General features: G+C 34.8%; 2 protein-coding genes across 3 annotated transcripts in view; both read right to left on the bottom strand.

The window, feature by feature from the left end:
- LOC128679540 (oxysterol-binding protein-related protein 3-like) overlaps positions 1 to 604 on the bottom strand; it is a 61,039-nt gene extending 60,435 nt beyond the window's left edge. Inside the window, exon 1 of the mRNA XM_053761840.2 lies at positions 338 to 604. The gene's annotated coding sequence lies outside the window, so the exon portion shown is untranslated. The remainder of the gene's footprint in view (positions 1 to 337) is intronic.
- Positions 605 to 1,237: 633 nt separating this feature from the next.
- Positions 1,238 to 10,349, bottom strand: LOC128679942 (lipase member H-B-like). 2 transcript variants are annotated; one of them, XM_053762486.1, is made up of 4 exons: positions 9,893 to 10,349; positions 3,949 to 4,096; positions 3,217 to 3,357; positions 1,238 to 1,942 (listed from the first exon to the last, which is right to left on the bottom strand). In XM_053762486.1, the coding sequence occupies exons 1-4, from the start codon at positions 9,999 to 10,001 to the stop codon at positions 1,261 to 1,263; spliced, it is 1,080 nt and encodes a 359-aa protein (XP_053618461.1). In that variant the 5' UTR covers positions 10,002 to 10,349; the 3' UTR covers positions 1,238 to 1,260. The 2 variants fall into 2 exon arrangements, with proteins under 2 accessions (XP_053618461.1, XP_053618462.1); XM_053762487.2 differs by lacking the exon at positions 9,893 to 10,349 and adding an exon at positions 4,180 to 4,703.
- Between the last annotated feature and the right edge of the window lie 1,932 nt (positions 10,350 to 12,281).

Genomic DNA, 12,281 nt, shown 5'->3' with positions numbered 1-12,281 from the left:
AGCTCAAGTGTTTAGATCTATATTCATTACGAGTACAACAAAATATTGCCAATGCCAAGTTACCATGGGAAAAATAGAATCCTACGGCTTCGTGTATTTATATCTGGTACTTATGTATTCTTATATCGTATTGTAGATGGGAAACAAGTTTAGTATCATTAGAACTATGAAAAAACTGCCTGTATATATTCTGACATAAAAATGTACATGGGTTAATAATATTAGGGGGCGTAACGTAGGTTTACGATTATAAAATAAAAATAAACGCACTGCGAGTTCCCCGCACAAAATACATAAGCTACAATGTTTAACAACATAAAGAATATCGTATACTTACGTAAGAAAATCTAAATAACAGTCAGATCACAAACATCACAGGAAATTGATTACGATATCACACTACGATTTTTCCGCATTAATTTCGCACCAAAAAAATACACGATGTCGATTTTTATTGGACCATCTAACTTGGTTTGCGTGTCACAAAATAGTTGTACATTTCATTTAAAAAGTAAATTGAATTATTTAGAAAGAAACGCGCGGGTTAGAAACACCATTTTGAACGATTGAAGAAAATTTGTCAAGGATTTTTCCCCTTCCTGTCAGCTTGCGTCATTGCGACAACTTTGACATTACTGTAGTGGTATTGCCATAATATAAAAAGTTTTATCTAGGTCATTGTCAGAGGTGCAGAGTAAATGCAGGTCATATTCATACGTCTCGTAAAATCACGTGTTCCTCTCTATTACATATAATGAGCTTATTTAAATAAGCCTTGAAAATATTCCGTTGTAGGCGCAGAGATATATAAAGTGGTAGCCAGTAGCCGTCTTCATAGATGAAGCTATCAAATTTAAACAGAATTTATTTTTTCTAATTCCAGAACTATGTTTTTGCAACTTTTTCTCTTTTCATAAGGAATGAGGGATTTCAGATGAACAAATTCCTCCGGAAACAATATTTAGGACCTCCTAACGAACCTAGTTTCCTTAGGATACTTAGGATCATACGACTTGAAAGGAACATTGCTTGTTAATATTTCGTAGGCGTTCTTACGAAGAATTTATTACTATTGTGTGACATAACACCTACATTAGCTAAAGTTTAAACTACACAATAATATATTTAATAAAACTCATTATGTGCTAAGATTTTATATTATAATTACTTATTTTGAGGCCAGTGCATTAAACTGAATTTTACTAACAAAATGGTGAAGCAAATAAAACCACTAATATAATTTCAATACGAATGTATTTGCTAAGTGTAAACTTCCGTTGCATTCCCATCATTCACATTCGTGATTCTTCTCCACGCCGCATATTCTTCCTTCAAACCATTCTCCCCTAAATAATATGGGTAATCCAAACCAGTCGCTAAATAAAACACACCATGGCTGGTTTTATTCACATTAAGACCCAATAAATTAGTGTCTAAATTGTCATTTTTATAACAATTTGAATCTCTAGCGCTTTGAATACTATCGCACTTTATAGCTACAAAACTTGTAGGGTTATTCAATGCCGAAATCCAAATAGGGAGAACTCTAAAATGGCTGCACGTCGCCGCGCAGGGTAAAGATAATAAATCCGTGGGCTGGTATTCCCCTCCATTGACATAAAAGTCTACATGGCCCATTCTTGCCGCCATACCAAAGCCATCAATATTCGTATGGATGACTTCTACGAAATCAGCATCAGTGTAATCTAACCTGTCATTCGGGGGTAGATGTCGAAAGCAAGGCCCAGATGGTTCTAGACCAGTGATTTTTGAAATAGACTTTCCGGTAATTCTTTTATAGTTTTTGGCAATGTAGCTAACAGTTTGTCCGCCTAGGCTGAAGCCTACGAGCTCTAGGTTAGCCGGGTCTAGGCCTTGGCGAGCTAATTTTGCTAGAATTTCGGCGACGTGTTTTCCCACTGGCCGCATGAGGCGCGCTGCTCTGTAATCAGAGAAAATAAAACTGTAAAGAGTGTGTTTCGGCCATGGATTCAGTAAGTGCTTCGTACAACAGTACCTACTAATTCCATGGTTTCGGCAAGCCATGATGGCTAAATGTTGCTGCTCTGACTCAAAACTATTTTGTTGAGTGAAACACCGAACTGATAATGTTTCAAAAAATGGTTTTATTCTTTATCGCTTGTATATAAGTAGGTGGTATTCATAGATAAATACTTACCAAGTTACCTACCTATAATAATAAATAATTAAATATTTGGGTACCTAATACCTAGAATAGGTGAAGCAGTGTCATGGTAAAGCAGACTAATTTTAGGATTATTTTATACAAGACACCCGGGTTTTTTCAGCACTGTTATAAGCCACATGCGGGTGTCCCTCGTTGATCTTGGGTTTGTCCTTTTTGTCAGGAAGCGGCATAGACAATTATTCCCTATGTGATTGGCTGGTTTTCGCAAGACATCGCAGCTAAGGTAAGTTTGCCTTAGAATAAGTGGTTCTCAGAGTGTTCCGACCGCTGCAGCCGCGCTGTCATTACGATCCGTCAATTTTGTTGAGGAAGAAATCATTTCCGAAATCAATCATTCTAAAAATGTTCATTACTACAGTACCGAGATCTTTAGTGTGGGTTTGCATTTCACGTCTCTCTCACCATCGAACGCAGCGGACCTATCACATTGCGTTGCGTCACAATGGCGCAATATGATTGGTTCCCTGCGTCTCACTTCGATGGTGAGAAGTGAAATACGAACACACACTTCCGCCCACATATTAATTATTTTAAAATCGGATTCTAAAATTGATTCTTGTCTTTGCTAAAATTTGAAAAAAATTGTGGATGACAGCACGGTCGCATCGGTCGAAACTCGAAACGCTTTGAGACAAACACGAGTAGGTACTCACTTAGGTAATGACCACAGGTCTTCTTCTTCATAGTCTTATTCCTCATGGCTGAGGGTCGTGGTTGTTACGTGAAATGAAACACACACAACAACTTTCTTGGCATTATTAATGGAGTGGTTTGCCATTGCCTTCACCATTTCACACACAAGTTAATGAGAATCAACCAGTGTGCATGACCACCTCACGATGTTTTCCTTCACCGGAAGCAAGTGGTGGACGATGAAAACTACTATACATGAGTCAGATTGGTATACAAACTCATGTGGCACGAGTAGGATTCGAACCTGGGACCTTTCGATCCACAGGCGGGCGTCTTAACCATTACACCACCACCGCTTCACAGGTAATACTTACAAATAATAATGAACAGTGGAAAATCTCTGGTTGTCCACTATGATGACGTTGTATCCTCTGGCCTCGTATTCGTTGGCCAGCATCGAGGATATGGGGAAGTTGGTGCTGTCCAGGTAGCCCAGGGCTATCAGCATCGTCTTCCTGGAAATTCACATATATAAATATATACAATATTATATATATAATATTATATAATACAAATTATTGTTTATTATCACGCCTCTTTCTTTCGCTTTATATATATATATATATATATATATATATATATATATATATATATATATATATATATATATATATATATATATATAATAATAATATTAATAATATATTTTGTGTGACAATTTTCAATAATTTTATTGGAAATGCAACTTTTATTTTATTTATTCATTAAAATTTTGTCATTTTTAATAATGATGTAAATTCGTCCTAATTTTTAATATATGTATATAGACCTATATTTGTTAATTGACGTCCTTGGAGAAAAGGCTGCGGTGAAGTTTGTTGCGCCGCTTCTTCTTCACCTGCGCTTTGGAAGCCGGCAGTAGACTTAGTTTAAGTAATTTTTTTGACGTCAATAAGTGATGTATCACAATAATTAATTGTCACAGAAACCGAAGCGATAGTGCTTCAACTCAATGACAAGTGAAAGTACGTGAAATTTAACATGCAAGATTAACAAATATCGGGTCAAGTGAAACTGAATAAAATCTTTAACAAAATCCGACTGACCGTTTAAAATCAACCCTGGGATCCAGTGCGATTTTCTGGGCACTCCAATAGGAGTACCTGCGTCTGGTGCGATTCTTCCCCTGGACCACAAACTGCAGATACTTCAGCTGGCTGCTGGGGATCCGGGCCGGCTTTGTGGAGCCCGGACCTGAAATGATTTGTGTCAGATATTAAGAATTTTGTATGAAAAATGTCTTTATTTAACAAAAATTGCATTTAAAAATTATTTACATGTCATTCAAGGAATAGTATTAAAAATAACAGTTGTCTACGCGCATGCGCTGTGACGACGAGCTCGCGCCTGCGCGATGTTTCTTTTCTTTAAAAAGACAAATGCTGTCATGGACGATTCTTGGCTGTTGGTATTTTAAATGTATTGCTCGTGATTTACCAGCCCTAAATAAATAATCTTTGTCAAATACCGAGTATAATTATTTATAAATATATACTCAGACAAGATCCTACAACAGTGTCATTATTACACCCAAAAATATGAGAAATTATGTATTAAAACAAATCCACCAAAGTATACAAAGTAGTCAAAGATTAGCAAAGAATTTAGTACTTACATTGGCCTAACCCTAATATTTATAAGGAAATTGAGAAATATATCAGCATTTGTCATGTATGCCTTACTTACAGACGCAGTAGACTGATTCTTCTAATTCTAATGAGAAACTAATAAGTATAGACTTAGGTATTTGACTTAAACTCTGACAAATATGTTATCGTTTCAGATTAAGTAAGTTTAATTTTTCTTCTATAATGCTAATGCTTCAATCTTTTAGAAGACTGCTACAGACGGGTGCGATTCCCTGGTCTTTCTCTTCATAGTTGACGACCTCGGTGGCGCACTGGTAAAGTTCTTGCCACTGAACCGAGAGAACCCGGGTTCGAACCCCGGTCGGGTCATGATGGAAAATGATCTTTTTCTGATTGGCCCGGGTCTTGGATGTTTATCTATATATGTATTTGTTATAAAATATAGTATCGTTGAGTTAGTATCCCATAACACAAGTCTCGAACTTACTTTGGGGCTAGCTCAATCTGTGTGATTTGTCCTAATATATTTATTTATTTATTTTATTTATAGTTGTATTTCCTCACACACAACAACTTTCTTGGCGCTATTAATGGATTGGTTTGCCATTGTCTTCACCATTTCATACACAAGTTAATCAACCTGTGTGCAGGTTTCCACACGATATTTTCCTTTAGCAGAAGCAGGTGGTGGTCTATGAAAACTACATATACAGACTCATGTGGCACGAGTAGGATTCGAAACTGGGACCTTTCGATCCACAGGCGTTTTAACCATTGCTCCACCACCGCTTCCGAATATTAAGAACTATTATTGGTCTGCGTGTGACCGATATTGCAAAGTCACAAACTTACAAATACCTACTTCTTTTATTATTTTGGTGTAGATTAATCTTAGATTAGACAAGTAATTTTCTATATTCTGAGAGATTAACAATCAATGAACCAAGCTTCTTTGCGTGTCGTTGGAAAAACCGAAAACGCCACGCCATTCGCAATCATTGTAACATTGTCGTAGACATCGAACGAAATTAAACTTTATGGCTAAACACGGCCTTGATACTACAAAATCATCTGGTTTTATAGTACGTACGGTAGCTTAATAATCCGTATCCGAGTGTAACCACTTTTGGCGGAAATAGAAAGGAAAATGATAATTAACATGTTGCCCACGCCGGTTTGTTTAAATACTCAAGTCTCCAACTAGGCTTGTAAACGTTATTAGATTTCATACTACGCAAGTAAACCCGAGTGTATTAATATTATAAGAAAATAAAAAGTAATGCAATACATACAATCTAGGTTTTCGCAAGATAGCTTTTGCAAGCTCAGTGATATCTCTCACGCTCTGTACAATTTAATTTATAAATACATATAATTGTGAGAAACAACTATGTCTTAGCCTACCGGTTTAGTGGAAGAGATCCCTCCATGGGATAAGTCCGTCGTTGCTTTTCTGTTTCTTTATGTTTTATCTTCTATGTCTATATGTGGTCGTCCAAATCAAAAGGGACCAGGACCTTATGTCGCCCGGTACTCACGCCATTATTGCCGTTGTTTTGTATTCGAACAACGTCAATAAAGACCTAAGTGCCAGCCGCCATAAGGTCCCTTTTGGTTTGGACGACCACATATATTCATCTATATATAGGTTCATAGGATATACCTATTAAAGAAAAATAATTATGAGGTGTCTTTAAGAAACTAATAGAATCCAAAACAATTTATTTTCGTTCTGTCTGTCGATATGTTTGTTCGCGCATCACACTTAAATTACTGGATAGGATTTGATACGATTTTCACAGTTGTATAGCGGAAGGTCTAACTTAAAATCTGGTATAGGTTTCATCGCGATACGTTGCTTAGAACCCGAGATATAGACAATAATGCCTCGTCTGTCACGCCTATTTTTCCGATTTTCTAAAGAATACGAAATTAAAGCGAGCGAAGTTGCGAGCAAGAGCTAATATGCAGTAAAGTCATTTCAAACAAACAGATCTTTCTTGTCTATTAAATAGATTACTTAATTAAGTTTAACAACTTAATTACTTAACACACGAAGTCGTGATGATTTAGCACCCGCTAAGAACGCCTGCAGCGATACACCTGTTGTGTGCAACAAAAGGTCCCAGGTTCAAATTCCTCTCGAATTCCAGTGACGTCATCCTGCGTTCATGTTTATACCTAGTTCGTGCGTTATCTCTTTGAACTTGTATCCTTAGATATGTTATCTTCATAAAAACCAAATCGTTATTGCTTGTGTTTGTGTACTGGAAATTTACAATCTTAAATAAAGGTTTATCCAAATCCCTTTTTCCAGATTGAATAGTTTGTTGTATCTAGTTTTATTTTAGTTTTTTTAGTTGTAGTATATAATTGTGTATAAGTGACAAATGCAAATCCCTACTACCTAGTAAGGATTTATCACTTATTCTCAATATATATATATTTTACGATATAACACTCTGCTATCTGCGCCCCGGGGCTTCGCTCTCGTGGGAATTTCAGGATAAAAAAGTAGCCTATGTGTTATTGCAGGTTATAATACTTACCTATTCTACCCGTGTACCAAATATCATAAAAATCGGTGCAGTTGATTTGTAAAAGCGAGAGAAAATATATATTATTATCCTCACAAACTTTTGCATTTGTAATTTTTCATAATTGTTTGGAAATACAAAACGAAAATCAACATTCGTTTTCGTTTGTATTTCCAAAGCAACTGTTTCCTTTCGTGAAACTCCATAATTTCCAACCAACAACAGTTACTGTAAGTATTGTTTACACACTTGACCACATTACTTAACTTCCATGTGTTATTATAGTGGTATCTCTCGCCTTCCTCTTACACAAGGAGACAACTCTAATGTGACAACACTATGACGACCTCGGTGGCGCAGTGGTAAAGTTCTTGCCACTGAACCGAGAGGTCCCGGGTTCGATCCCCGGTCGGGTCATGATGGAAAACGATCTTTTTCGGGTCTTGGATGTTTATCTATATATGTATTTGTTATAAAATATAGTATCGTTGAGTTAGTTTCCCATAACACAAGTCTCGAACTTACTTTGGGGCTAGCTCAATCTGTGTGATTTGTCGTAATATATTTATTTATTTGTTTGTTCGTTCGTTCGTTCGTTCCTTTGTTTTTTTGTTTATTTATTTATTTATTACTATTTATTTACGTACGATAGATTTCATACAACCAGCTGTTCCTAGACCGGCAATTTACTAGATTTAACAAACGTTTGTTTGTTTGTTGTGGAAATTAAGTGTGCTTTATTAAATTAGCCCGCAGTTTCGCCCGCGTAAATTTCCGACGGGAACAGTTATTTTTCCGGGATGAAAGGTATAGAGGGGACAGACAGCGGATGCCCCATATTTACTAGTTCTTTGTATTTCCCACTGACCTACAATTTTGAATATATGCATTTTATAAATATTTTAATATTAATTTATTAGAAATGTCTAATCTTTATTTATAGTTATTTAGAACTTTTGGAAATGAATTAAAATTATAATATTTTTATAAGGATCCCGGTGACCTGTGAGAGCTGTGAATAAGATTATTTTGTTGTAATTTGAGGCGAGAAGCCCCATTTGCATAAGTGTACATTCGTTATTTTTATATGTACTATGTCTTTAGTGTTCATAGGTGACAGTTAAGTAAATATTAATGACTTCAACACAACAATTTGCACAAAACTGCAAATTGAGCCAAGGTTTACCACATGTTAATTTGCAAATTCATTAGGTTTTCCACGTTTATTTCTCAACATACTTAACTGAGATATTAAACTAAAATATAGTCGTTAAGTATGAGCTATATTAGCTACATTTTTCTTTATGTAGCGAAAGAGAAAGTATTTTTTAACCGCGCATAAAAAACTATAGTTATCGACGAAGTGAATAATCTATATATAAAAAAAAATGGTTGCCTGTAAAGTCGGTTTTACGGGCGAAGATTTTACGTGACAACGTCTTTTTACGCGCGCGGCAGACCGATCATAGTTGAGTGGGAGAGAGACGCAAGGCATTCGGCGGGCCTCTCTCTCGTTCGGTGACTCATCGTAACGTTACCGGGCGTTACACTTTTTCATAAGTGACTCCCAGCCGCAACCTAATTTAAGACGTTGTCACGTCAAAAATAATTAGAAATAAAAATATGGCCCAGTGCACTAGGAATGGAAGTAATATAGTATAGAAGTTGAGAGCCATTGCCAAACCAGCAACTTTAGCCCAGGGGACGACAACTTTAGCAGTAGGTTCCATGCCAGGACCATCGCCACATCAACGACCACCTTGACAAGAGTGACGCTATGTCTGTACATAGGAGAAAAACCATAGGGAATCTTTAAAATCAAAATCAAATCATTTATTCAGAAATTAGGCCTTCACAGGCACTTTTTCACGTCATATTCTAAATTAAATGATGTTTACCAAAGCTACAAACTACTAGCATTTCGGAACGACCACTGCTGAGAAGAAATGCCGAAAGAAACTCATTCAAACAGTGTTGGTCCCTATTATGCCAGAAAGGCTTACCATTTTTTAAATATAAATATTTATGGGACTAATAGAAGCCAAAACAATTTCTGTTTAATTTTTTTGTCTGTCTGTTGTATGTTTGTTTACACAAAAGTAGACGGAATCTGATGTTTTGACAGATGTAATAGCGGTTGGTATAACTAAAAATCTGGTATAGGTTTCATAGCGTTACGTTGCTTATAGAACCCGTATGAACGGACGCACGAAAGCAAAATAAAAACGCGGGCGAATCCGCTGGCAAAAGCTAGTAAATAAATAAATTCACAACACACAACGGCTAACACTAAGCACTAAGCTTTTATCGCGGGTCCGTTGAACACAAACACGTATCTTTGACCCGGCTTTCGGTATTTCTTTCATAATGTCTTGAAAAATTATTTATTTATGAAATTGAATAAAGACAGGCTCATGCAGCATCTATATCCGGTAGTGTTAAAATATATATATAGTGAATTTAATTAGGAAAGTCTCTCCAGTGATATTAATTGTTATTTAATTTTATGAACACTAGTTTTCATAAAGTTTTCTCAGTTTATGAAAACTTTCTTTTAACCAGCGACGTCCTCACTGCGGTTAGTTTTAAAATTGTTAAATGCAGGTTTCTTTGTTGTTTAATCAACAACAAAGAAACCTGCCATGAATGCCAAAATATACCTAACTCTAGATCTACCCCCACAAAAATCATTTAAAGAAAATTATGACTCATCAGGTATCATTTTGAGCAATATAGATCCATCCAGTGCAGTTTTGTTTTGTGATTTTGTCATGGTCATTAGTAATTTATATAATAATTTATATTTTCTACTAAATATAAATTACTGGCTGTATTTACATATAAAAAAAAACTAAAACACATACATACTGACATTAGTCCTTTGGGATATCCTTCATCGGCTCTATGATCTAAAATTCCACAGCAGTTCACCATCGTAACAGTCATAACGATCACTATCACATATTTGGACATTTTCTCGAACTATATTCACAATTTTCCAATTAGAACTAGTAAATTTGAAATGATATTGTTTTTATTAGAATTTTCTACTTTCCAATCTAATGCTGGCTGCATAAATTACTTCCTTAGCTAAAAATAAACGTACACGTTTTAAAAATAGAATTCGAATGTAAAAAATTTGAATATAGTAAAAGCGCGGAATATTTCTTTTTTCGTAATCCTAATCATAGAGTGACTAAGGTAACTATTTAAAAAAATATTATTTTCGTGTTAGTGGGTTAACGGCAAGACAGTTAGTTTAATACTGTTACCGACAGCCGAGGTTGCGATGGGACAGCCTCTTGCAAAACTGAGACTATCTCTAAGGACACTATGTTGTTTAGGTTTACTAACAACCTTAAATTTAAATTAATTTTATTGCTTTATGCTGTTAATTTGCAAAACCAACGTCACATGTCTAAATTCTGATTAATGTTATTTTGTCTGTCGATTCGGTTAAGATATTTACTTACTTTTATATAGGGGAATACATATAGGGGATATACCTATATTGGGACTGACCTATATATTCTACTAATATTAATAATATATCAAGGTACATAATGTACATTGTCAAAAAGTAAACTACTTATTTTAGTTGTATTTTATGTTTAAAGAAATTAAATTTGAATGTTATCGAAGCATATTTTATATGTAACTGTATAGAGTTGTTAACAAATGACAAAACATAGATAACAGTTTTATTTATTTTCATTTCACTGATAGTATGAACTACTTAAACGGATTTGTTACACATGTCACACGTGCTTTTAAACTTATTTTTGAAAATAATAATGAGATGGAAAAATTTCTGGAATCGAGCGGGAACTATACTTAGTTCGAAAAAATAAAGTCCTCGAACGTAAATTTGAAAAAAGGTAAACCTATTTTTATTAAGTAATGAAATTTGGACTGACTTATATTCTACGAATATTAATGAAATCTCATTTGTCATTCTTGAGTCGAATACAAACAATAAGAACATATTCAGATGCGATTTTGTTCTAACATTACCAGAATTGATATCCTGGTGTCGCTCAGTGTAATATTCTTTGGATTCACGCTATGATCTATGGGTATGAGATAAAAAAACAACAAAATGGATACAATTACAGACGATGGATGTTATTGGAAATGAAAAGTATTAATTATTTATTATTTAAAGTTGAAAGATGTGTGTATGACGCTTACTTAAGCCAAGAGCCGGGAATACACTAAATTCTGAGAGAGCTTAGAAGATGTCAGTACTTATATAACTCTTACTTCGATAATAAAGACTTAAACAAACTGTATGAAAGGGATAGACTCCTGCAGTTAGAGAGAGAGAGACATTTATTTTTGTTTATTCCGACATATGTATGGGCTTAGATCTATTTGCCTTTTCATATGGATAAACGGAAGCAAAAAGAAAATCTGTGGATATATTTTCTTTTTTCAACATTCACTTTCGTACATTTTTCCGGTAAGTACTTATGAGTTAATAAAGTAGATAATAACAATTGACACTTGTTTTTTCGACCATAAATCTTTTCTATTTACGGTTTCCTTTATTATTTTCTGTGCATTTGAATGAACGAAAATTAATTTATTAACTTTTATGTGCTCGTGTCGGAAACGATAACTCATCTAATTAACAGACGGGAACATGTAACAGGATCTCGCGTGATCAAATCTTCGCGTGTTTCCATTTGTATGTCAGATTAAAAATAAGTAAATCGTGTTTTGTAAACAATTGACTGTAATTACAAGATTGAATATAATTACCTGTCACTTAATCTGGGTAATTTGGGGCTATCACTTGAGCGAAATCTACAGCTGACAGAAATATAAAATCATTATACAATCCACAACATACGAGGGCAAAGCCAGGTCAGAAACCAGTATTTTTCGGTTTTATGATATAATTACGCATAATTAATGAGGTATAATTAATTATAAATTCCCTAGGTCACGATCCAACTTAACATAACATCGCAAAACTATTAAACATACAAGGATTAAGATATAACTATACGTGGGACAATCATATGTCATTGATGTCAATGTTGAATTATTTTTATTTCTACTAATGCGATGCTTGGTAAAATGTTATCCACAATGTCATGAAATCTCGCGATTTCCGGGAGAAAAACAATAATAATTATTTATTAGACAAATTAAAAAAAAACCCCGCCTTTCAATATTCATTTCACTACAACTTTTGAACGGCTGAACCGATTTTCTTGAAACATGGTGAAGACACTCGTGATAAAA

Source organism: Plodia interpunctella, chromosome 22 (assembly GCF_027563975.2).
Source record: "Plodia interpunctella isolate USDA-ARS_2022_Savannah chromosome 22, ilPloInte3.2, whole genome shotgun sequence".
Classification (NCBI taxonomy): domain Eukaryota; kingdom Metazoa; phylum Arthropoda; class Insecta; order Lepidoptera; family Pyralidae; genus Plodia; species Plodia interpunctella.
Note: the sequence above shows the minus strand (reverse complement) of the source record. Positions and strands in the feature narration are given on the sequence as shown.

What these genes read in the sequence shown, in the direction of transcription:
- LOC128679942 (XM_053762486.1), bottom strand. Translation starts at nt 10,001, where the DNA reads ATGTCCAAATATGTGATAGTGATCGTTATGACTGTTACGATGGTGAAC. An exon ending in CAAAGGACTAATGTCAGTAT is followed by an intron (nt 4,097 to 9,892) that starts GTATGTGTTTTA and finishes AAATCATTTCAG; the next exon opens with GTCCGGGCTCCACAAAGCCG. An exon ending in CCCAGGGTTGATTTTAAACG is followed by an intron (nt 3,358 to 3,948) that starts GTCAGTCGGATT and finishes GTGAATTTCCAG; the next exon opens with GAAGACGATGCTGATAGCCC.